Below are 27,018 nucleotides of genomic sequence, written 5' to 3'. Positions count from 1 at the left end.
AAGCAGTGGCGTAGCCAATGATGGGCCAAAATTAGACCCAGGCCCACCCAGAATATTAGAGATTATTCTTTTACTTCAAATATATATTTATAAAATAGTTTAAAAAATGCATATATTCGGATTTCTGAAAGTGTGAAAGAACTGTTTGAATGTGCAGCTTCGCTGTTGTTAAGGAAAATTTGGTAAAAAATATCAAATAAAATTGGGGCGAAAACTTGGCACATCCATTTTTATTGAGGCCCACCCAAAAGTATTTTCCTGGCTACGCCCTTGCTATAAAGAAGCGTGAATTTTAAGAGAAATGGCCAGTCGTACACACACTCTCACACATTTACCTAGCTGTCCAAATGGAAGCATCTCATAAACTTATATGGCATTTAAAAAGTATATATATATAGAGCCCACCGTAGCCTATAAACATTTAGCATACACACCTATACACATTTAATAAAGTGCCCCAGACAGACATGTTTTTGAAGCATTTTTCAACCACTGAGTTTGTATGCTTTCAATCCTGTCATTGATGCCATTTAAAGGAAGTTAAGCAGATTAAGCTCAATTGACAGCATTTGTTTTGTGGCATAATATTGATTAACACAAAAATAAATTTTGACTCGCCCCTTCTTTTCTTAAAAAAAACAAAAAACAAAAAAAGCACAAATCTGGGATGCAGGGAGGCACTTACAATGGAAGTGAATGGAGTAAATTTTTTGAATGTTAAAATACTAACTTTTTCAAAAGTATAGCCCTAAGACAAAGGATATGCATGTAAAATTATTTTAGTGTGATGAGATCACTTACAAACCTTTTCTGTGTAAAGTTATAGCCAATTTTACAACTTTGTTGCCATGACGATGTAATGTCAACAAACCCTAAAACTCTAAAATAACCATAAAAATGACAATTTAAACAGTTTGAACTTTTAACAGAAGAATTAATGTAAGTGCTTTTATAAAATTATAAGCTTCACATTTCTGCCTTTAAACTCTCCAAAAATTGGCCCCATTCACTTCCATTGTAAGTGCCTCAATGTAACCTTGATTTTTGCTTTTTTTACAGAAAAGGAGGGACGATTCGAAATTATTTTTTTGTGGTTATCAACGTTATTCCACAAATGCTGTCAATTGAGCTTAACTTTTTTAAGATTTTAAGAGAACCTGCCAAATCAAGTTTCGTTTGGACCAGTTCTCCTTAGTAGGCGGTGTAGTGTAACCTATTTGTTTAATAATTTGGGGGATTGACATTATCTGTAAAACTAGAACAGGTGATGACTTTTACAAAAATTACACTTTAATTCCCATAAATATCACAATTAGAAATAACAAGAAATAATTTTTACATCACATGAAAACAGATGTGTCACAGAAGTACAATGCAGGTTCATTAAACCAATAACGACAGTCACGTTGGCCAATCGGGAACACAAATGCAACCATCTCACAACCTATGAACCTAAACACTTAAAAAACAGAGAAATAGCCTACTACGGAAGGCCCAACTATCTGCTACTTTCAAATTATTATTATATTTTTTTATAATATAATAGGCTTGGGTGTTTCTTCTGCAACTGTGTCCAAAAGCATCATTCAAATTTCAAAATATATAACAGTTTCTTTAGATCTACTGAGATCTACATTCCGAACAACACCAGATTCACATTGTATCTGAGCATACATGATGGTTTTCTTCAGTTCATAGTTAATAATTGATTGAAACCAGCAATACAGTGAAGTCCTTCATTGTAAGACCAGTTGTGCTTCTTTCTTGAATGTGTGGAAGTCTTAATTTCCTATTGACTCAAGTTTTCAAGGTAGAAACCCTGAATGTAGAAGTATTACTGATGCAATAGAGAGAATATTGGCTTAACTTTTCCCTTTTAATTTTCCAAAATCACTAGGAGCACCCTGCATTATCATGAGGTAGGAGAAGTAGTTGGACATCGGCTCACATGATGTGTTTTTGCTGTTGATAAAGTCACATAGAAGGAAGAATGCTGATTACAGGGAATCTGTGTCCATAACAGGACAGAAGTCTTTAGTGGAAGGCACTGACAGAATGAGACGGCGTTAGGGGGCTGAAACGAGGACTACATCACTCTTGACTGGTCCGTCTCTTCTCCAGCTTCTGTTTGAGCTCATCTGTGAGGCCTGATGGGAAAAGACCAGTCTGGTGACCAGATCCATTTTTAAAATAAAACAGCTACTCCATATGTATACATCATTTAAAAAAAAAAAGTGTGTACATTGTGTTCATTAGCCTAGTTTTTTTTTTTTGTTTGTTTTTTGTAGAATTATTTTAATATGTTCCTCTGACATAATCAAAAACCAATGGACAGATGTTATCCATTTTGTTTTTTATAGATATATTTTATATATTTGATATTGTTTTCTGTTCAGGGTTAATTTGTAAAAAAAAAAAAAAAAAAAAACATTGAAGCATGAAGTAAAAAGTTATAGTCAGTTATACAGTTATAGTCAGCTCTCATAAGTCTTAATAAGACTAGCATCAACCTGACACTTCATTTTTAAAGGAGTATTCCGGGTTCAATACAAGTTAAGCTCAATCGACAGCATTTGTGGCATAATGTTGATTAGGCTTACCATAAAAATTTTTTTTTTTTTTTTTTTTAGATATGTCCCCCTTTTCTTTTAAAAAAGCAAAAATCGAGGTTACAGTGAAGCACTTACAATGGAAGTGAATGGTGCCAGTATTTTTAGGCAGAAATGTGTAGCATATAATTTTATAAAAGCTTGCATTAGTTATTCTGTTTAAATTTCTGTATTATTTGAGCTGTAAAATGTTTCAACCGTCATTTATGGGGAATACAGGGTTTACGGCATCATGGCAATGAAATTGGATTCAACTCTACACGTAGAATGTTAGTAAGCAATTTTATCACACTAAAATCATGTTAACACCCATATTGTTTACATCTTGTGGCTATACATTCGAAACAGTGAGTATTTAAACGTTTAAAGATTGGCAGTCAACAGGGGCTGTATAACACTGGTGGTTTTAGCTTGTGCGAAACCCGCTTCAACACGCCCCCAAAGTTGTTGATGGGTTGGGGGGGGGGGTGGTGTTGGGGGTGATTGTATAAAAGTAGTGGTGTTGGGTGGTTGTATGGTGCCTTGGGCGAAACCCGCTTCAACACGGCCCCAAAGTTGTTGACGGGGGGTGGGGGGGTGTATGGTGCCTTGGGCGAAACCCGCTTCAACACGGCCCCAAAGTTGTTGCCAGGGGGGTTAATTTGGGGTGTATGGTGCCTTGGACGAAACCCACTTCAACACGCCCCCAAAGTTGTTGTCCGTGGGGGGGGCTGTCTGTGTGGGTGCCTCGTGCCGCCCCCCCCGCAAGATGCCACCCTGGGCAACTGCACATGTCGCCCATGCCTACATCTGCCACTGCTGTATAAGGTCAGTGAATATTTGTGGTATGGGGCCATACTTTGGTGAAATATCACTTTTTAATGAAAGTTTAAATGCTTCATCTGTGAGATATCATTTACACAGTAAGTGATTAAACACTAAGTACTTCACAACGTGATTAAAAAAATACTATTTTGTCTTTTTCGCCTTTCCGTAATTCATCGCACATTGTTTACAATTAATGGTTTATAGCCCTTTATTTATTCGTCAGGCGCTTTAAGGTAGTTTAGAAGATAGCAGGATGTGAATAGCCTGAAATATGTGCCTATGAAGAAATTAATAGCTGCTAGTTTTACCAAACTTTGTTAGGTTCATGGTATCGAGTCTTAATAAAGAAGTTTTGGCATGTCCTGGCTCATGACTTAAAGTTGGCAAATTCCTAGAGCACATCTTTATATGACTTATATACTTACTGCATCTGGATGGAAGAGCTCAACACAGTTTGATGTATCTCACCAAGACAAGGCATTTTGACCTTTCACACACAGATGCAATCGCGAGTCACGGCCGCTCCTCATGGATGCGCGCACATACACAACAGTCACCAACAAGACAGCGCGTGTGCACTGAATTGAGTTAGTATTTTGGGTTATCGATACTGTAAAATGACTCACTAATTTATACATATATTACTCAATATTAAAATACATTTATATTTTAGTATCAACTTAATAGGAAGCACTAGTACTTTTGACATCACCACATGTTGATAAAGCATTCAGGGTTTTACTAAATACATTCTGGCTTAAGCCCTGGTAGCCCAACTCTTGCGTCGCCCATGGAACATTATGCCACAAATGCTGTCGATTGTGTTTAACTTGATCCCAGAGTATTCCTTTCAGTATTTTTAGCTTTTTAAAGCGCTAATTTCTTATGGAATAAAAAGCATTTATTCCATAAGAAACTAAATTGTGGCCTTGGAATGTGTTAGATGGTACAGCTGTGCTAAAATCGGTTAACATGGATGGGTGAGACACTTACTCTTTGAAAGCGGTGAGGGACACAGAACCAGTCTTTTCATGGAGTTGGATGGGGAGCCGGATGGGGAAAATGATCGAGGGGAAGAACTAGGAGATCTCGTCTGCGATCGCAGCGTCCATTTGTCGGTTCCTACTACACAAATGGAATGGAATGTATGAATGGAATGTACTTTACTGTCCCCGCTGGGGGAGACTTGGGGTGGACTCAGCAGGCAATATTTCTACATTTCAGCATCACCCGAAAAAAATAGTAAAATAACAATACAATGGGTACATCAAATACACAACAATTCAACACAGAATACATATCCATCAATCATAAAAATATATCTATCAATAAATACATAAAAATTCAAACATGATAGAAGCATACAATCTAAATCATTTGGCATCATTTAACAATTTAATAGAAAAAGGCACAAATGACTTTTTAATTCTATTAAATTTACATCTAAGAGTTCTAAAACGCCTGTCCGAAGGTAACAATTCATAATTAACAAAAAGAATGTGAGATGGATCACTTAAAATTCTCCTAGCTTCCCTTAACGTACACTGTTCATACAGAGAATGGATGCTATAATAGTCCTTCTGTCCTGTCAGTTTCATTGCAATATGCATCAGGTCTGTCAGTCTAGATTTTGATTTCACAGTAAGGTTTCCATACCATGTGGTTAAACCATAACTGATAACACACTCTAATTTAGCTCAGTAAAAAAGCAGAATACATGCGCACACACAACACACCCACATGGTGTGGTGCAGTGGTTAAAGATCTGGGCTGGCAACCAAAAGGTTGTTGGTTCAAACCCCATAAAGGTCCATCACCATTGTACCCTTAAGCAGGTTACTCTAGAGTTCTCAAGCTTCTCAGTGTTATGCAACCTTTAAAACTCCACATACTGCATACAGATTGAGACTTGTTTCATACTTTTGCAGCACGAGTCACTAAAGCATCCAAATGCAACTGTTGCTGCATGTTGTTTGGCAGGAGCAGAGAGACTAACGGAGCAGATGATTGGCTGAGATATTTCATAGGCTTCAATCATAAACCATGCAATTTAAAGCACTCCTGACACAGTGTTTGTTTATTGGGACACAATACACACTGGTAAAAGTTTATAGATTGCTCCTTGAGGGATTTAAACCAATAATCTTTCAGTTGCCAGGCCAGATTTTCATCCACTGGGGTTAGGAAACGAGAACCCGTTAGTGTGGTACCTTGTTTAGGAGGCAGGGCAGGAGCTCTAGAGATTGGTCCAGCTGGTGCACAGTGAAGAGTTCTCTCTCCATTCTCATCATTGGATGACACAAATGCTACAGGACAAGAAGTTCAAACACTGAATTCAGAACAAAGTGTGAAAAGGCATTATTGTATGGTCTGGTCCCTTTTTGCCATTTGTAAAGCCAAATGAAGTATTTTGGTTGTTTGTAGAGAGTCAGGACAGTCTATATTCCCTGTTTAAGCTTTCCATAAACTTCCATTTGGTGATAACTCAACATTCAGGTGTTTTTGTGGATGAATCAATATTTCGTATTAAGTTGAAAGCTATTATAATCTATCCTTTGATACTAGAATGTTTTATTTTATTTTTTTTAATAAAGCATTTGCTTTAAAATGCTTTAAAATGACAAAATAGTTGAAAAATCACTCATTGGTTTGTATGTGTTTATGTATTTGTAACATACTGATATTCTCCTCATAAGGCTCCTCCAATATAAAAGGCTGAAGAGTGCCAGCGGTTTTCTCCATGAGAGCATTGATAACATCATGAAGTGTGGGACAGGGGATCTAAAGAGAGAGAGAGAAAAAAAAAATGAAACTTGCAAAAATCCCAAGGTTGATGTTTTGACACTGATTGTCTATGTGAAGAAACTCGTTTCACTTACTGGGTTTTCCACATCGATGATGTAACCACCCTGCTGCTTCTGTGTCACTCTGTAATGTCTGAACACTGATCTGAAAAAAAAAAATTTTTTTACAATTGTTTATCTGGCAAAAACGTATATCCAATGTGACGTAGAGTTCATTCAAGCTATTCATTTATTGAAGGAATAGTTCACCCAAAAATGAAAAATCTCTCACACTTATGCCATCCCAGATGTGTATGACTTTCTTTCATCTGCTGAACTCAAATGAAGATTTTCAGAAGAATATCTCAGCTATGTTGGTCCACACAATGCAAGTGAATGGGTGCCAACATTTTTAAGCTCCAAAAATCACATAAGTCAGTATAGAAGTAATCCATAAGACTCCAGTGGTAACATCCATGTCTTCAGAAGTTATATGATAGGTGTGGGTGAGAAATAGATCAATATTAAAGTCCTTTTTTTTTTTACTATAAATTCTCCTCCCTGCTCAGTCAATCTCCACTTTAACTTTCACTTTCACATTCTTCTTGTGTTTTTGGTGATGCACATTCTTCGTGCATATTGTCCCCTACTGGGCAGGGAGAAGAATTTCTAGCAAAAAGGACTTAAATATTGATCTGTTTCTCACCCACACCTATCATATAACTTCTGAAGACATGGATTAAAACACTGGAGTCATATGGATGATTTTATTATGCTTTTATGTGCTTTTTGGTGCATCAAAATTTTGGCACCCATTCACTTGCATTGTATGGACCTACAGAGTGGGAATATACTTCTAAAAATCATAATTTGTGTTCTGAAGAAGAAAGAAAGTCATACACATCTGGGATGATATGAGGGTGAGTAAATGATGAGATAATTTTCATTTTGGGGTGAACTACTCTTTTAAATGTGTGTTTTCTAGGAACTGAACCCATACTAATATTTTACTCAAAGAAACCAGCAATACATTTGGTTTTGGAGGTTAAAGGTGCACTCTGTAATTATTTATTTTACTATACATTTACTTTTACTTCTATAGAAATTAATATTAATTTGGAATCATATGTATAAAATCATGATGACTCATATGAGATTAAGACTCCAGTAACCTTATAAAAGCTGTCCGTGTTAGGATCACACGACCAGCCAAACACAACTCGCTTAATCACAGTATCTGCCCTGTTATTGGACCTTTTCACTCATGGATTCAATTAATCATGTCTGACTGTATATAGTGAATTTCTACAATGGCATCTGTAAATGAAAACAACTTTGTTTGAATGAGGTGTCAGTGTAATTCCAAGATGACGTCTCTAAAAAATTACTAAGTGCACCTTTAAGTGTCTGCTCTTATAGATGAATTAAAACAGAAATAAATCATACTGATGGAGATAGAGGTTTCTGTTTCTTTACCCGTTTAGGTCTTGCCGTGTGGTGACAGCGAGTGAAGATCCATCCCGGCCTGGTCTGAGCAGCATGTTTCCACAGTCTGGATGTCTTTCTAATAACACTTCCGCTTCATTACGAGACACAGGCCTGAAACACCTGCCAAACAATATACAGAAGCACATGTGAGCAACACAGAAGCACAGGAACATACATACATGTTGGCCTAAGAACAGATTATTGACATCGATTAAACACATGTGGGAGTTTGGAAAATGTTTGGGCTTTTCAGTCAATGCTATCAACAATATGTCAAAAACATTCTAGAAATACCTAGAATAGCCTATCATAACCCCAGCAAAACCCAAAGGTTTCTCCACTCCCTGTTTCTTATTAGTATTGAGAAGACAAAATTACACCCAGTTCAAAGGTTTAACAGGAACAAGGTTAAAATCAAACTTATAGGCTATCATAACAAATAAAGTGTGACATTTTATGAGAAGCTATTTACAGGAGATTGACGATATACCATTGCACTCCCTCCAGGTGCTTGGCATACCTCATAAAACATTCTTCAAATTTCAAACCTAAACCATTTCAGTATTTATTGTGTGAAAATTTCTATCAATTTTTCAAAAATAATGACTGTCCCAGAGTTGTGGCATCATTTCCACCACACCAAACAATTTTACCCCTAATAATATTTTTTTTCTCCCAAAGTTAGTGTCCTTGTTAACCAAGCTGACAAATAAACAAAGTACATAAACAAGTGAGAGTGTGAAAAATGTTTTAACAAGACTTTTCTAGAAGTCCATAGTTCTAAAAGCACCCAAAGTTGAAGAAACACACAAATATGGCTTGGGCCCCTCCTTCGATGTAGATCTATGGTATTTTTATGGTACTCTTTAAGGTACGTTTACATGACAACAATGTACTGAAAACAGGAAAGTTTCTCTTTGCATTTTTGAAAAGTTTCGCGTACAGACGACAACGTTGTCAAAACGATCCCCGTTCACACGGATCCGTGAAAACGACTAAAAGCGCTGTGTTATGCATGACACGCCAGTAGTTGGCGATGTCACTTTGTAAAGAAACACTTCATGCCTGCATACATAAGCATTCTTCCACAGAGCGGTGAATACAAACAATGAAGATGGTGAAAGCATCGAGCAATTTTGTCTGGACAAAATCTTGAGCAGCACAAACACAGTCCTGTAGTCCACCATTGTAATTTTGAATGTCTCGTGCATTGTTTTGAAGTACTCGCGCGCATGCCTATAGACTGAACACGTAATACGCATGCGCATGACGTCGTCGTTTTCACAAATTCGCGTTTTTGTATGTTTACACGGAGATGATAACGGCATCGTTTTCAAAAACTTGCACTTTGAAACCCGTTTTCAAAAGTTTGCGTTTTCAGGTCCCAAAACGCCATTGTCGTGTAAACGAACAGCCAAAACGCATAAAACGTGATAATTTTGTCACCCTCATTCTGACCCTCTGTCAGAAACACTCGGTTTTGCTGCTGCTTCTCCTTTAAGACTTGACTGGAAATGCCCACTGTTATGATTGGCTCTCTGCTCTTGACTGACCTGCTCTCTTTGCCATCTCAGTGCTCACCACTACTGGGCGGGCTACGGAAGTGATAAGGTAAAGTAGGCGTTGATGTGTTATTGTGGAGGCGGTCAGATGCAAATGTCTATCACAGTGTGACATCACAATGTGGAGGAAGTAGAGAATTAGTTGGTTTGGCAGCTTGGTTTCAACAAATGCTCTTTTTGCAGTGAGGAGGAAGTTTTGAGTTCTGAAACTTACAGCATGTTTTTATAGCACAAAAGATCAAGAAAACTGTGATTCCTCATGTCATGACCCCTTTAAACAGCTTGCACGATTTGAGGGATCATTCATGTCCATAGCACATTTATGGAACAAGTTAACCAGCAAAGTTTAACACTTAGGGTTAAGGATTTGAACAAACCCCTAAACCGAAGTAGAAGCAATAGTAATAGTGATGCTTGCATTTGCAAACACCCTACACTAAAAATGTATAAACACACAGGCACTGAGGAATGTCATCTCTGACCCTCTGTCCATCTCTTCCACAAATGCAAACACGCTCAGATAAACAGTGCACTTACGCAGGTATTTCCCCCACCAGTGGGAGCGAGAGAGGGGACGAGAGGGCTCTTGATGCTGCACGTGCCTTTCGTCGCATTTTCTCTTTCTCCACCACTTCATTTAGCATGTGCAGCTGTCCGGGCAGGAGGGTGAGGGTGGTGGGCACCACAAGCTGGAATAAACCACAAAGCACATGTCATTTGAATTTGCAGGGATAAGCAAACAGTGCAACGATTCTTGACAACAGCCACTTGCACACTCTAATCTATTTATCTAGGAAAATATGTAGGAGATGCTTTAGTGGTATTGTTTTGATTGTGTTTGTTGTTGAATTAGAATCAGTTAGCGGTCAAAGGGCAGTATGATGTTGATAAGGACAAATATGAGAAGACATGATCGTGCCACCAGATTGTTTTATGACTGTTGTTGTATTTCCTTCATTTCTTGTCTAAAGTCACAGTAAAACATCCATACACTAGTGATCTAATCATAAAACAGATCATATCAAAATGATAAAAAATCTAGTGACTGATATATTAGCCACGCTGATTTATTTTCTGCCAGTTGACATTACTCACTTACTGTAAGTAGTCATTCCACAAACTGTCTGTTCCAAAGTCTACAACGGCCTTGTCACATATAGTGCAAATTTTCTACACTGAAATATTTGCTAGTGAATTGAGCAAACAGTGTGTACATAAGTGTTCATGTAATTATGCTGGCTTGACAAAGCCATCCTACAGCTTTCAATTTACATCCACCAAACTTGGTACAGACCTTCAGACTGTTCTGGAATAGCGTGCTGTCTTTTCTAACTTATTGGACTATTATATGAAAAATCCCCTAGACTTGCATTGCCGGAATGTTCAAACACGCCAACGGAATGTAAACAAACCCAAAAAAGGCCTTTGACCTGCTTTAAGTTGCTCTCTCTCTCTCTCTCGACAGTTTATCTGACTATCTACATGACAGTCCGTCTGACATCCATCTAGCTTGCTAGCTGGTGATTTGTGCTACTGTAATGTCTGCACAGTCATCAAACTTTTAATTTAAAACTAGCTTAAACTTCCAGACAAGGCTTTGTCGAGCCAACTTCAAAGTTTGTCTTAACAAACTTTACCTATGTAGTTCTTATTTGCTGTCGTTAAATCATCAGAATTATTATTATAAAAACATATACTGAAATTATTTCACCACCTTGCTCTCTAGATATTGGCATTAGCCCATAAAAAATTACTTTTTCTGTTAACCAAGTCCTTGCACAACGGAAAGGAGCAGTGGCGTATGCGGCATTCTTTGAAACTGGCCATAAAATTCAGAATAATTATAATGTACAAAGGTTTTCAGAGCTGTTTAACAAACTGTTAATAAAACCTGTTTGTTGAAAGAAAATACTGGAGCCAAGCCAGCACTTTTACCTGTAAGGGTGTAAACTCATATACTGATAGACCGAACTCATAGTACTGTAGACACAAAAATCCAAGAATACTGACTGAACAATGCAATTTCTGCTCAAAAATATTTATCAACTTGATTGAACTCACATCAACAACAGAGTAGAGAAAACCTTTCCACAGCTCACGTGCCTCCAGATTTGGAGCCTGAGAGAGAAATAGAAATAGAGAGACAGAGAGGTATTAGTGCATCATAATTCAATGTGAAAGTTCTTGGTATATTTCCTTATCCTACTAAATTACATTATAGTCATATGGAATATCTTACACGGTTGATAATCAGCAACACGGGAAGTGTAATATAACGCTCAAAATATGCTAAGAAATGTATGAGCAAGAACTTACATTTTGGTGTGACACAAAAGAACAACACAGTGTATAAATAATATTGTATATATTCAATATATGACCCATTCTACCAGAATGTTTCAAACTCAGTGTTGGAAAAATTAAAGATTTTGTACATTTTTTCTCTCCAAAACTTTGCCCATATATATTGTACCATATCTTCGGTACACAGATCTAGTAAAAGAACAGTCAGTTTTCAAATTATATTGTTATGTTTTATAAGTTTCTTCTTTTCTCTCCCAGAACAATCTACTAGATGGCAACCAGTCTGGCTTCTAAAACAGACACTCATCTAAGACAGCATTGCTGTCCATTACTGAAGCTCTGAGGCTGGAGAAAGCAGCATCCAAATCATCTGTCCTCATTCTACCGGACCTGTCTGCTGCTTTGAAAACTGTCAACCACCAGATCCTCTGTTCAACACTCACAGCAATGGGCATCACAGGAAACGTGCTCCGTTGGTTTGAGTCTTACCTCACAGGTAGGTGATGATGGTACCTTGCAGAGTGTCTTGGAGGGGGAACGGTGTCCAAGCCACACCGACTAGCTACCGGGGTACCTCAGGGTTCAGTGCTTGGGCACCTCATCTTCTCCATCTATATGACATCACTAGGGTCAGTCATTCAGGCATATGGCCTTTCCTATCACTGCTATGCCAATGAGACACAAAACTACTTCTCATTCCAGCCTCACGATACTACGGTAGCTGCACCAATCTTAGCCTACCAGGCAGACTTTTCGTGTTGGATGAAAGAACACCACCTCCAACTAAACCCAGCAAAGACAGAGCTTCTTGTTGTTCCAGCGATCCCAGCAGTTCCTCATAGCTTGACCATTCAACTAGACTGTCAAGAGTTACACCATCCAGGAGAGCCAGAAATCTTGGGGTTCTGTTTGATAATCAGTTGAACTTCACACACCACATCGAAAGAAAAGCCAGATCATGCAGATTTGCTCTTTATAACAATAGGAATATAAGACCCTTCCTATCTGAGCATGCTACACAACTCCTTCTCCAGGCTCTTGTTATATCTAGACTGGACTCCTGCAATGCTCTTGACTTCCTGTATGTACTGTCAAACCTCTGCAATTGATCCAGAACGAGGTGGCACGATTGGTCTTCAGCGAGACAAAGAGGCCGCATGTCTTGCCTCTCTTCATCGATCTGCACTGGTTGCCAATGGTTGCTTGCATCAAGTTCAAGGCATACAGAACAACCACTGGCTCTGCACCCGCTCTACACTCGATATTCCAAGTCTATGTGCCCTCCAGAATCTAACGATCAGCAGGTGAGCGGCGCCTCGAGGTGCCATCTCACAGAGGCACAAAATCACTTTCCCAGATTTTCACTTCAACTGTTCCTTGCTCGTGGAATGACCTGCCAAACCCCACCTAAGCAGCCGATTCTCTAGCCACCTTCAAGAAACATCTAACTGTCTTCTTTCTTCTTAATAAAAACAAAAAAACAAAAAGCAAAAACAAACTCAGATCATGCTTTCACCATTGTCCCTCACCTTTCTCTCTACTTTTTTTTTTTTTTTTTTTGCAACTAGGTATTACAGCAATTCTTTTATTTCTGCCTCCATGAATCGCTTCTGTTGTGTTCCTCATTTATAAGTCGCTTTGGATAAAAGCAGCTGCTAAATGAATAAATATAAATATTATGTAATGTTTTTCCTCTCCCAAAATGTGTCACTACCGAAACATGGAAATACACCATAATAAAAAGGATTACATTTATATATTAAGAATTTATTTTCATACCCCCCTAAAGATATACACTGGTGGCCAAAATTTGGAATAATGTACAGATTTTGCTCTTATGGAAAGAAATTTGTTCTTTAATTCACCAAAGTGGCATTCAACTGATCACAATGTATAGTCAGGACATTAATAACATGAAAAATTACTATTACAGTTTGAAATTTGTTTTTGTTATTATAATCTTAAACTACTTCAAAGTGTTCTCATCAAAAAATCCTCCACGTGCAGCAATGACAGCTTTGCAGATCCTTGGCATTCAAGCTGTCAGTTTGTCCAGATACTCAGGTGACATTTCACCCCACACTTCCTGTAGCACTTTATGTGGCTGTCTTGTCGGGCACTTCTCACGCACCTTACAGTCTATCTGATCCCACAAAAGCTCAATGGGGTTAAGATACATAACACTCTTTTCCAATGATCTGTTGTCCAATGTCTGTGTTTCTTTGCCCAGTCTAACCTTTTCTTTTTGTTTTTCTGTTTCAAAAGTGGCATTTCTTTGCAATTCTTCCCATAAGGCCTGCACCCCTGAGTCTTCTCTTCACTGTTGTACATGAAACTGGTGTTGAGCGGGTAGAATTCAATGAAGCTGTCAGCTGAGGACATGTGAGGTGTCTATTTCTCAAACTAGAGACTCTGATGTATTTATCCTCTTGTTTAGTTGTACATCTGGCCTTCCACATCTGTTTCTGTCCTTGTTAGAGCCAGTTGTCCTTTGTCTTTGAAGACTGTAGTGTACACCTTTGTATGAAATCTTCAGTTTTTTGGCAATTTCAAGCAATTTATAGCCTTCATTCCTCAAAACAATGATTGACTGATGAGTTTCTAGAGAAAGATGTTTCTTTTTTGCCATTTTTGACCTAATATGCCAGTCTATTGCATACTGTGGCAACTCAAAAACAAACACAAAGACAATGTTAAGCTTCATTTAATGAACCAAATAGCTTTCAGCTGTGTTTGATATAATGGCAAGTGATTTTCTAGTACCAAATTAGCAATTTAGCATGATTACTCAAGGATAAGGTGTTGGAGTGATGGCTGCTGTCTAGATTTGATCAAAAATGACTTTTTTCAAATGGTGATGGTGCTGTTTTTTTTACATCAGTAATGTCCTGACTGAACTTTGTGATCAGTTGAATGCCACTTTGGTGAATTAAAGTTCCAATTTCCTTCCGAAACATCAAAATCTGTATATTATTCCAAACTTTTGGCCGCCAGTGTATATACTTTTTAATTTTCTTTATTTTCACAGCAAATCAATTAAAATGACAATATTAACAATTTAAGTCCAATTTATAAGATTCATTAAAATCTAAATGATTTTTTTTTTCTTTAAAATCATACTAATTTGAGAGTTAATGATTCATGAAATTGAACATATATATATATATATATATATATATATATATATATATATATATAAACATTATCATAAAATTTTAGTTATTAACTAAATTTTACTTTCCTTTTGACAGCAGTGACATTTTGTTTGCATAATTTTGTTTGCGATCTTTCCCCCCCTAATCCTTAACTCATAAATTGTGTTATGTTGAACATATTACAAACACAAATGTTTTCTGATAAATAAAATGAAGTAATTAATTATCAAAGACTTAATAATTGTTCCCCTCATCTGTATTTGGAAGCACATACACTACATATTAATTGTCATTGAAGTAATATATATACAGTATATATATACTGTGTATATATCAGATTTTCTGTTAAATGTTTAAGAGTAAATGTTTAGTAGTTGTTGTCTCTAAAGGCATTTGTTGAAGATTGTGAGGGAGTTTCCTCTCTGGCAGGGTTATTAATGGTATAAAATGTTTTGAGTGTAAACAACTCATATGTTGACCTGTGAAACCGAAACCTTTCTTCATTGTGTTGAAGGTAAATTCCATATGAAGTAATAGAATACTTTTTGAAGAGTGACAAACCCACATAGAGTGTGAGGAGAGCGAGGCAATCGCTTTACAGGTAGTAAATAGTTGAGATTAGGGATAGCATTAGGACTGTTTATTTGAGAGGAATGTTGGTCCAGGACCAACAAAATATGATGATCCACAAACATCAATGTGAGTCTGTGACATTTAGGGGCAAGTTAATCTGAAATTGGATACAACACTAAAAACAAAGCAGAATACACAGGTGTGCTCAAGAGAAATCTTGTTTACTCACTAGTGCTACTTCTGTAAGTGTCTCAAACAAAATGAATGTCTTTTAATGATTTGATGCAATGAAGCCACCATGATCTTTGCAAACTTTGGCCAATGCAGTAACTACTTTCATCAAAGCATTTATTGTATTATAAATACAGTTCCTGTTGGACTGATATAAACCTGTGCACCCTGACTCCCAGAGATTAGCCCAGAGAAAGCTCTTGCCATTTTGTGTGCAATGTGCATCAGACGGTCCATTAAATGGTCTATGTATGTGAAGCCAGGAGTGAGGAGTATGTTTATGGAGTGTGAGAGGAGTTTGTGTGTGCTGACAGATGTTTACTACTTACGGTGAGTTTGATCTCTCCATCCTTCATGCGGAGATTCAGTCTGGCTGCTTCCAGATTTCTATCACGACTTGGATCATCAATCAGCGAAACAAACCCACTCAGATCCAACTTCTCTACATACTTAATCACAAAACATACACATGCAGTGTAACATTCGAAGGGAAAGAACACTTAAAAATGAAAATGATGTCCCCAATGTTGCTCCAAACCCATATTTTCTTTCTTCTATGAAACACTAATGGAGATCTTAGGAAAATGGATGGTGATTTATACTGCCAAGCTCTAAAAGCACAATTTAAGTAGCATAAAAGTGGTTCATATGACTTGTGGGCTATATTCCAAATCTTCTAAAGCAATGCCAGCTGTGCGTGAGGAACAGACCGAAATTTTAGCCATTTCACTGGTAATCGTACTCTGCCATAGCTCGCAATTCTCAACAGCAGCTGTGTTTCAAATATGTGGAGTTGCAATTGGTCACATGACACGCGAGAACCAATGACGTTTGGTCATTTTTAACTGAACACAAGAGCGAATGATTATCAGTCAACACACACACAAAAAAAGAGCATTGAATTTACATGATTTAATCATGTACATTGGTTCCACATGAATAAATTAAGTTACATTAACAGAATTTTCTCTTGGTTTAGTTGATTACTTCTTTGTCAAAAAACAGTATGTTCACGTAATTTCATCATAACAGAATACAGTTTTTAAATGACAAAATTAAGTAGCCTCAAAGGGATTTTATGTGTCCCTAACATGATTAATTTCTTCCGTTTTCCATAATATTTTGTTACATTACTGATTTAAGCTATAAGGTTATTCTCGTTAGCTAACTTTTAGCTAGCAATTGCATACATTAGCATGCTAAATGCTAAATACTAATTGCTCCTTGAGATAAGCAACATACAACATAATAGTAACCTGGCATAACATAATTTATTCTAACTTAACATAAAACACTATCAAGTCTCCCTTTTAACTCATCTTGCTCAAAAATACATAAAATAACGCTTAATTTGTCCTTTCCCCATCAAGTCCCATGCAACGCATGCTGGGAACTACAATTAAAAAATGTGAGTAGATTGAATGCAATTAAATTAAGTTGTGACAAAATGTTAAAGAATTGTTGCATTATCTCATTTTAAGTAAATTTAACAAGCAGCAAAAATCATTTTTGTGTTGTTTTTTTTTTATTTTCCTCTTTTTCTCCCAATTTGGAATGCCCAAATCCCAATGTGCTTTTTAAGCCCTCGTGGTCACATAGTGATTCGCCTCAGTCCGGGTGGCGGAGGACGAATCTCAGTTGCCTCCGCGTCTGAGGCCGTCAACCCGCGCATCTTATCACGTGGCTTGTTGAGCGCATTGCCAAGGAGACATAGCGCGTGTGGAGGCTTAACGCCATCCACCGCGGCAACCATGCTCAACTCACCATGCGCCCCACCGAGAACGAGTCACTCAGCACCCCTGGGATTTGAACTAGCGAACTCCAGCCAGCGTCTTTACCACTGAGCTACCCAGGCCATTTTTGTGCTGTTGTTGAACATACTTGATTGGTTCAAATTCACCCTACATAATTTATGCTAGTAGAATGCTCATTTTAGAAAGTAACGTTAGTCGAAAGCCAAGAAAAGAAGTTTAGAAGAGAAACAGAATTTTTTTGGATATATCACAAATAATATGTAGTAAATTGGACAACCTGCGTTTTCTTTCTTTTCTTTTTTTTTTTTTTTCTTCCTGTGAGTAACAGCTCAAATTTTGGTCTCTTCCTCACACAAATCTATTTTATGGCTTCAAAAACAACAAAAAAGTCATATGGAGTACTTTTATAATACTTTGTGATATATTTGGCCTTTTTTGGAACTTAGAAGTACACTATACACTAAATCTCCATCCACTTTCATTGTATGGAAAAGAGCAGCTTCAATACACCTCATTTTGTTTCATGGAAAATAAAAATAAAAAGAATAAAGTTTCATTTTTGGTGAAGTATTCCTTTAATATTAAAACACATGAACCTAGAACTTAGAATGGTACAATCAAATTAATTATTGTTATCAGTTGCATTTTTTAAGTTCATTCCATGAACATCTATGCAAAATACTGCAAACAAATTCCCACGCAATGTGTATCTGCTACTAAGTTTGCATGTTACTTGCATAAAACCACATTTATTCCTCTAGGTAAACCTTCCCATTCCAAAGATGAGGTTATAGAGCCTACCAGACCCAAAATCAATACTGAAACCACAGTTAAGAAGAGTCTGATAGAAACTCGTCTGACTGTCTGCCATCTGCTATTCTACGGCTGATCTCTCCTCATGCTCCAAGGATTGATAGAGGATTGTACATAGATAACGCAAAGTGAAACGTCTGTACTGGTAGCCAGAACTGGCTCAGTTTGTTCTCAGTTTCAGTGTTTTAATAAACACAGAGCTATCTTGATATCACTGTGTTCGATAAAAAGGCCCTTGAATATTCCACTTACATTTGCATCCTTAGCATTGTTGAAGAAGTACAGCGTGTTTCCACATAAACAGGTCCACAAACGGCGAGCTACCTGCACAAACACCGAATAAAAGCATTTCAAAAATCATGCAAACAAGCACTAAATGTTAAAACTGAATGCATACAAACATGAAACATTTGCAGATATTTGCTAATGTAATATTCAATAGAGCTAGATTTTTATATTTTCCAAAGAAAACATGAGAGTTGCTTGCTCGTGCAAAATTTGACACCACGATTCTAGGTTGTTGAAGGTGGTTGCCAAGGCATTTTTTATGCCATTTCTAAAGTGTTCTAAGTGCTTTTTCTATGTTGCTATATGGTTGCTGGGGTGTTTAAAGTATCATTTCTGTAACCCAAATGATGCGGGACAGGTTATGCAACACATTTTAATACTTTTGTTAGCCTGATCTCTAAAAAAATTAAAACATTAGTCAAAATTTTTGCACATTTATATTAAGTGGCTCCTTACGCATATCACGGCAGTTTGAAGGTGAAATGTCCATTGAGTGGCGCTAAAAGAAAGTTAAATGTTCTCCAAAACAGTTGAGGTTTTTAGGGATAATGCTCTTTCGAATTTTAAATCAACAAAACCGTCCTCCCTACCCTAAACCGAAGGGATAGTGCCATATAATGCAAATTTGAGATGAAAAATGCAATTGCTGAAGCAACCACATCATTTCGCAGTGCTTCTATGACGCTTCCGACTCTCGTGTAGATTTGTGTGCTCTTCAGGACTTATACCCCATTCCTTTGCACTGCAAGTGCAACGCTCTATCAGTTGAGCTACCGTGCAATTTAACCTTGCGTGAACTAGCTTGCAAATGTAGTTATTAAATGCAAATGATAAAATGTATTGCTTTACAAGTCATAACATGCACTATAGTAAAAGCGTTTAGATGTCATAAGATAGCAGTGTTTGAGGAACCGGGTGAAAAGTGTTTATTAACTGATAATCTGCCATTTTATGCGTGATTTGTGTGAAAGGAAATAAAAAATGTTGTTCTAGCGCATCTAGTGTTTATTTCAGCATGAAACTGTTGCGATACGTACCACGAGCCACGTAAAATAATTTTCTATGAGACCAATTTGTCAAATCTCTACCCCCAAACATGAGCAACTGTAATAGCGATGCTTGCCTTAGAACAATGTTATTGTACTATTGAGAAGACATAAAATTGAGTATCTCTCTTTGGATAAAGGACAATTAAATGTCTCAAACAAATCTATTGCAGAGCTCTTGGTTTGGCACATAATCTTGATTTGATAATTCTCTGATAGTGTTGCGAATGGCAGTGATTTCTGCATAGATTAAAGCTCTGTCTCTAATTCTCTGCTCTGTCTTACTCAATCCTGATCTCAGTGGCCGCTTACAGCTCCCCAGGGCACTGTTCACACTTACCGACCCGTAGCACAGCTGTCCAAAATCTGAGACCCACTCCCCTACACACACTGTGCACCTGAACCCCACTATTCCCTCCTGAATATACATTTTCTGACTAATTTGTGTATGTGGCCCTCTTTGTCAACACCCTTTTGTATTGTATTTCTGGGTGAAACCGAAATAGTACCCTTGTAATCTGTCTGTACAGTATCCACCAGCCCAAAATTCCCATTGGAGATTCTATTCTATTCTATTTAAGACAAGACAAGACATTTTAAGACTGGAATGTTCAGTGCTCCATAAGATTGTGGCAGCATGCAGCAGATAACAGTAAACTCAATAATAAATGCAATCTGATGGCTGATGATAACACGTGCAATTGTGAGCTGTATTTATTAAAGCACACACTCTGGACTTCATGTTTGCATAATTGTGTGTGTCTACTATATTAACAGCTTCCAGGAATTTAAAGCACACAATAAGCGCAAGCAGACATATTAAAATATAAGTTATAAGACATTTAAAGGGCTGTCAGACAGACATGCATGACAGATCTGCGCGCAAAAGAGCGACATCAAGCTCCATTCATTGACTGATAGGCAACGCAATCTAATGTTATTAGATGAGACAGCCGCTCGAGCCCTAGCCTCGCCCATAACCAGACATAATACGCACGTGCCATGCATTGCCCGCTGTGCGTTGTAATATTAATTAAATACTTTGACTTGTCATATTGAAGCACCGTGTCCGCTCACCTTCTCTTTCGATCCTCTTTTCTCAAGGAATCCCTCGTAATAGCAGGACGGCAGCTGTGCTCTCAGGCTCCCGGTGCGCGGAATCGGGGGCGCCGCCGCCATGTCTCCAGCAGCACAGCCCGGTACTGACAGACACTCACACATCAACAGCAGCGGGGACAAAGAACTGACCGGGGGATCGACACGCCTTCTTTGGGTGAGAGATGGATGGCACTGGATACGCGTGATTAATCCCGTCACTGACACGCATTCAACGGCACAATAGACTCAATATGGTACATGATTACGTTATCTTTCTTTCTGTTTGTTCGAATTGAACAGTTAATTCAGTTCGACTGCACTTGAAGTTAATTTTGGTCATTTTTATAGTCGGCTACTTTTAGAGTATAAAATAGTATGGCTTCTAGAAAATTAAAAACAATGTCATTTACTATAAGAGTTAACAAAAAAATTAAAATATTTAAAAAGTAATTATGTAGTTAAAACAACACTATAATATGTATTATGACATATTATATTATTATTACAAAATAATGTATAAAATATGAAAATAACCTATATTTTTATAATGAATATATTTTAAGTTTATTTTATTACTTTAATAAAGATATTATTCATGATAAAAAATACCAATATTTAAGGTTGAAACATTTAAATATTTTTTACATTTCAGTTTAAATCAAGTAATATGCTTGAATAAAAAAATAAATAAAAATTATATATTACCAAAATATATTAACAGTTTCGGTGTTAACTAAAGTAAAAATACTTGAAAAATGATTGTATAAAGAAAACAATAATATAATATGCATTTTTAAATATTATATTTAAATATTAAATATTATATCTAATATAATAATTACAAAATAATGTATTAAATGTGAAAACATTTTATTTATATTAATGTATTATTTCAATATTTTTCATATTTTTTCTTGACTTGAATAAAGATATTATTCATGATTAAAAATACAAATATTTAAGTTTGAAATTTTGAAATATTTTAGATTTTTACAGTATAATCTTCTTTAATAAGAAACTTTAAAAAATAAATATTTATTTTATATTACAAAATATGAACACATAACTAACTTAATATAGGCTATTTTCATATTTGTATACATTATATTGTTAAAACTATATTAATAACAAATTATATTTAATAATACATACATTATAGTATTTTTCATTTGTAGAATTAATTTTAAATATTTTTATTATATTATTGCTAACCGTTAATTTTCTGGAAGTCACATTATTTTTACATGCCAGTATATACATCCACTCAACTGTTTTATAGGCAACTATGGCAACTCCCATGTAATTTATCAAATGGAATTTTTGTTTTGTTTTAGTCAGTTTAAATTAGTAGTCAATTAGACAAATAGTTAATTCATTTGTTTGTGTAATAATCCTATTATCTTACTTTTTATTTCTGTAGCTGAACTGGTACAGCATTGCACTAGCAACACCAAGAGAATTGATTTGATTCCCAAGGAACACACTGATAATGTTCTGTATCTTCAATATACTTCAGATAAAAGTGTCTGCAGAGTAAATATAATGTAAATGTACTTGAATTATGACATCATTCTGAGGATAAATCCTGCTATTCTCAAGCACAAAGCCCCTCAAAAACAGAAAACACCCCTGCAATACACAAAGGACAAAATTCAATGGGGTAGCAGCACATATTAAATGCTCACTCCCCTTTTTCACTTTCATTGTATGAAAAAAAAAAATAAAAAATGCACAGAAGCGAACGGTTACTGAGGCTTACATTCTGCCTAACATCTTTTTTTTTTTTTTTTTTCATAGAAGAAAGCATCCTAGTTTTAGTTAAATTATCCCATTAAGGTTAGAAATCAAATCAGCAGCAACAGAAAACAGACACCATGGAGGGCTATGTTTTTTCCATATTTATTTTAGATGAAAATATACAGTGTTCAAGCCCTGCAAATCTTTATAACAGAATAAATCACACACTTATGACATGAGCAGGAAATACTGATTTGAAGGGAACTCTTTCAATACTTTCTGAAACATTCGACTATCGTAAAAATGTACTTCAATTTAAGGCCTAACTGTAATGTTCACTGGGGACAATAAAGGTACAAGCAAGATTAGATTAATCAATCTCTTATAGGTTTTCCACTGCAGGTAATACATTCTACCCATATGGAAATATTACTACTTTTAAGTGTAGTGTAACCAACATCAAAAGCATCAATAAGGCACTTAAACATGAAGAAGTAAGATGTTGAGAGTACAGTACCTCAAAGCAGCGTTGAGAAAACAGCACAATATCAAAGGGCAGTTCTGGGAAAACCAGCAACAAAAATGAACCAAGACCAAAATCCCTCAACCAAAGCACAATAACTCAAGCAAATCAAGGTGTTGTTTATGCTTTAAAAGGATAAGTCACCCAAAAATGAAAATTCTGTCATGTACTTTTTTCTTTGTTGGTACACAAAAGAAAATGTTAGACAGAATGACATCCTCAGTCACCTTTCACTTTCATTGTATGGAAAAAAGATGCAATGAAAATGAATGGCGGCCGAGGCTATCATACTGCCTAACATCTCCTTTTATGTTCCAAGGAAAGTCAAAGGGGTTTGGGTCATTTTTGGGTGAACTATCCCATTAAAGAGTACAATCTGTTTATGTTAAATAGCTTCACTGTCAATATAAGATGATGCATTAAAAATGGCAAGTTATTTAATTGCATATTGGAGGGCTGTTTTATTGTTCTACTATTTGCAGAAGTTGCAGATTGTACCTTTAAAATAATAAAGTATGTTAATATAACATAGCTCTACAACAGTTGACTAATACATAAATGCAACGAAAAGAGGAACACAATATTCACATTGACTTTACAGACAAATTATAGAACAACCATGTAAACATTTGATCAGTCCAAGTTAGTCATCATCATATGGTAAAAATAAAGCCGATCTAACAGACTGGTCAAAGAACAGCCCCTCACTTTTACATGTAACTTTAATTTTTAAGAGTGAGAAACGGAACTGAATCAGGGTCAGTGGTTAGGACAGAACTTCTAAATTCCCTCTTTGTGAAAGGAAATAGAATAAAATCATATTTCAAAATAAAGACGGCAAACAATGAACCTGGATTAAAAACGAGAATCAGTAGTCAACAGACTCGGATTCCATTTACATGACCTCAACATCCCTGTGGAGCTCTGATATCATATAATAACATTCAGAGGTATACTGTACCATAAACCACCTTTTTTTTGGATAAATGGAACAGTAATGCGATGAGGCTTTGTGGTAAATAAACTTCCCACTTGATCAGAACCACAACAGTTCTTTGAAAACACAGTATATTAAAGGGATAGTTCACCCAAACATTTTCCCATTATTTACTCACCCTCATGATATTCCAGGTATGTATGACTTACTTTCTTCACCAGAACACATTTGAAGAAAAATTTAAAAATATCTCATCTCAGTAGGTCCTTAAAATACAAGTGAATAGAGATTTCTCTTTTGAAGCTCCAAAAACCAATGTGTCTTCTAAAGCAATTGCTTTTGGTGTGAAAAAGATAAACCTTTAAGTACTTTTTTTTTTTTTTTTTAACTCTAAATCATGCTTCCAGTCAGGAGCGGTACACGCGGTACACGCGTTACGTAATCACATTTGCATATGAAATACGTGAGAACTGATGTACGTGAGTCACAGCTGGGAGAGCAGCGCTGTTTACAAGTGAGGAGGAGGAGGAACGCTGTACAGTAGCTTGGTTGGTTTTGGTTTAGATCTGTATTTATCTGTTTCTTTACTCACAATGGTGCATTTGTGTGCTCATCCTGGATGTCTCAACCGAGTGGAGAACGTGAGATTACTTCAGTATCATGTCAATGCGAATACGTCACACAAGAGACAGCTTGGACTCCACCATCTCGTGAACCTTACCCTCACATTGGATTATAGTTAAAAAGTACTTAAATGTTGATCTTTTTTCACACTACGTGATCATACCTCTTTAGAAGACATTAATTTAAACGTTGGAGTTGTATCGATGATGTTTATGCTGACTGTCTGTGATTTTTGGAGCTTCAAAAGATAAATCTCCATTTACTTGTATTTTAAGGACTTACTGAGCTGAGATATTTTTCTGTTTTTCTTCAAATGTGTTCTGGTGAAGAAAGTCAGTCATACACACCTGGGATATCATGAGGGTGAGAAAATAATGAGAGAATTTTCATTTTTGGGTGAACTATCCCTTTGATACAATAAGGAAGTGGATTATTAAAGGTTCCTTTTTTCATTAAAATAGAGAAGAGAGATGCATCAGGTTGGATAAATAATAATAATAAAAAAGAAACAATACAAGAACATTTAAGCAAAAGAAGAAAATAAAATGAAAAATAGGGAAGAAAGAAATAAGAAAAGAAAAGAGAGGTTACTGTCATCTGCATAAGCACAAACAGGTATTTCTTGTTTAATCAAACAGCTGGATTCAACCTGCTTTACATAATCACCATTTCCAGTGAGCAGATTTTATTTTTAAAGGGATAGTTCGCCAAAAAAAAAAAAAAAAAAGAAACTCTCAACATTTACTCCTCCTCATGCCATCTCAGATGTGTATGACTTTCTTCTGCTGCACAAAAACTTAATATTTTATTTCAGCTCTGTAGGTCCATACAATGCAAATAAAAGGTGACCAAAATTAGTTATATTTTGGTCTGTTCTCACACAAAAACAATTGGATTGCTTCTGAAGACATTTATATTTAACCACTGGAGTCGTGTGGATTACTTCTATGCTGCATTTATGTGCTTTTAGGACCTTCAAAGTTCAGGTCACCCTTCACTTGCATTGTATAGACCTACAGAGTGGAGATATTCTACTAAAAATCTTCATTTGTATTCTGCAGAAGACAGAAAGTCATACACGCCTGTGATATCATAAGAGTGAGTAAATGATGAGAGAGTTTTCCTTTTTGGCTGAACTATACCTTTAAGGCTCATGTGAGGACACGATTTTGTATGAAACATTTCCTAATTATGTTGTTCGTTTATTATGAACATTACATTCCATTAAAGCCAAGGTTGACCTAATCCCAAGCACAACTAAAGTGTTGATTGATTTGCGCAAACTAATGCCAATGAGAAATAGTTCGCTAATTATTCATGTGATTCACATGGATTAATCTTAATCTAACATGTTCAAAACAACTGCATTTTGTAGTACAAGTTATATTCATAGCTGAAATGTTATGTATAAGAAGGCACTTCACCAATCAGAAAGAGCCATGAGTCATGATTGACAAATGCCAGCAAACATCAAGAATTGTTGTAGTCAAATCTGGTCACTAGAGGGCAGTGATTACCAACACAAGCTATTAAAACATATCTTCCAGGAAAGGTGTTGTGTGACTGAATTTGCAAGAACTAATCACTTTTATGAAAAACGAATATGAAAATAAAATCCATTTGACTCCCATACCAAGACAAAACATTTACCTTTTGGATACTTTGGAGTGATGTTTATTTTACTGTAGTAAAAGACAGTGTTATACTAAGACAAAACTACAAAGCTGGACCTCAACCATCAGTAAAGAAGTAACAACCCAATGGTTCTTTCAAGAAATTAAAGTGCTCAGAGTGAAACACAAGTTTAACACACTTCCCCCTCATCTGTCCATTTTTTTTTTTTCTCTTTTTTTTTTTTGGCTGTCTGATCAGTTTTACAGGGGCACCATCACCTCAACGTAGTTACAGGGGAATAATCCCGTCTGGCCATGCACGGTTCCCTCGTACCAGTTCTCATCTATTTGATTGGTTAGCGTGATAATATCGCCCTCGTAGAATCCCAGCTCTCCGTCGTTCTCTGGCTCAAAGTCGTACAAAGCTTTGCAACATGCCTGATCCGTTGCTATGGAGACCAAAGGATGAAGGACGATAGAGAGGAAGAGGGTAAAGGTGTAGACAGGGAGGGATTTTCAGGAGAAACGGGAAAGTGAGAGAGAGAGATAAAAAACTATTAGAGGAAAGATTATCAGTGTAAATGGGGCAAAAATTGCAGTTACAGTATTGCATTTACAATGGTAAAAGGGGCCAGTTCTTAAACATTAAAATACACACAGTTTCAAAAGTATAGCCACAAGACTTAAACCTTATATATGTTAACATGATTTTAATGTGATACAGTGAGGGATTTATCGGCATTACAGTGTTTACCAGATAGGGTTTACACCCGCATAATCAATGCCACAAAAGCTGTTGACTGAGCTTAACTTGTGTTGAACCCAGAATCTTCCTTTATGACACTTTGCACAAATAGGGCTTTAAATTGTCAAGTCACATTTTGGTTATTTTTCAGTTAAGTATCTGTGAAAGGAGGTGCTTAATCTTCAGAAAAAGTTTGATCACACATATATATTATATATATATATACATACACACACACACACACACACACACACACACAGGGTTGGGGAGTAATGAAATGCATGTAACGGGATTACGTATTTAAAATACAAAATATAAGTAACTGTAT

General features: G+C 36.4%; 2 protein-coding genes and 1 long non-coding RNA gene across 4 annotated transcripts in view; 1 reads left to right on the top strand and 2 right to left on the bottom strand.

The window, feature by feature from the left end:
* Positions 1-1,268: 1,268 nt before the first annotated feature.
* LOC127441549 (signal-transducing adaptor protein 2-like) lies at positions 1,269-20,634 on the bottom strand. The gene is made up of 11 exons (XM_051699111.1): positions 20,491-20,634; positions 18,332-18,403; positions 15,842-15,961; positions 11,311-11,367; positions 9,787-9,938; positions 7,676-7,807; positions 6,296-6,365; positions 6,095-6,197; positions 5,627-5,722; positions 4,410-4,541; positions 1,269-2,147 (listed from the first exon to the last, which is right to left on the bottom strand). Exons 1-11 carry the CDS (start codon positions 20,632-20,634, stop codon positions 2,092-2,094), a joined length of 1,134 nt encoding a protein of 377 aa, XP_051555071.1. The 3' UTR covers positions 1,269-2,091.
* On the top strand, positions 20,334-22,094 carry LOC127441557 (uncharacterized). The gene is made up of 3 exons (XR_007897327.1): positions 20,334-20,429; positions 20,518-20,765; positions 21,932-22,094. It is a non-coding gene; the product is annotated as an uncharacterized LOC127441557 (long non-coding RNA).
* A 300-nt stretch (positions 22,095-22,394) lies between these two features.
* The window catches only part of LOC127441550 (endophilin-A2-like), a 33,299-nt gene continuing 28,675 nt past the window's right edge, over positions 22,395-27,018 (bottom strand). For both annotated transcript variants that reach the window (XM_051699112.1, XM_051699113.1), the window contains one exon: positions 22,395-26,394. In XM_051699112.1, the coding sequence (XP_051555072.1) occupies positions 26,207-26,394 (188 nt within the window). In that variant the 3' untranslated portion in view covers positions 22,395-26,206. The remainder of the gene's footprint in view (positions 26,395-27,018) is intronic.

Source organism: Myxocyprinus asiaticus, chromosome 5, assembly GCF_019703515.2.
Source record: "Myxocyprinus asiaticus isolate MX2 ecotype Aquarium Trade chromosome 5, UBuf_Myxa_2, whole genome shotgun sequence".
Classification (NCBI taxonomy): Eukaryota; Metazoa; Chordata; class Actinopteri; order Cypriniformes; family Catostomidae; genus Myxocyprinus; species Myxocyprinus asiaticus.
This window is presented reverse-complemented; position numbering and strand designations above follow the sequence as displayed.

Bases quoted from the DNA above. Each gene is read 5' to 3' on its own strand.
- LOC127441549 (XM_051699111.1), bottom strand. From the start codon at position 20,634: ATGTGTGAGTGTCTGTCAGTACCGGGCTGTGCTGCTGGAGACATGGCG. The intron at 5,723-6,094 runs GTATGTTACAAA...CTTGTCCTGTAG, and splicing joins GCCTTATGAGGAGAATATCA to CATTTGTGTCATCCAATGAT. The intron at 4,542-5,626 runs GTACCACACTAA...CCATTTGTGTAG, and splicing joins TGCCCTGCCTCCTAAACAAG to TAGGAACCGACAAATGGACG.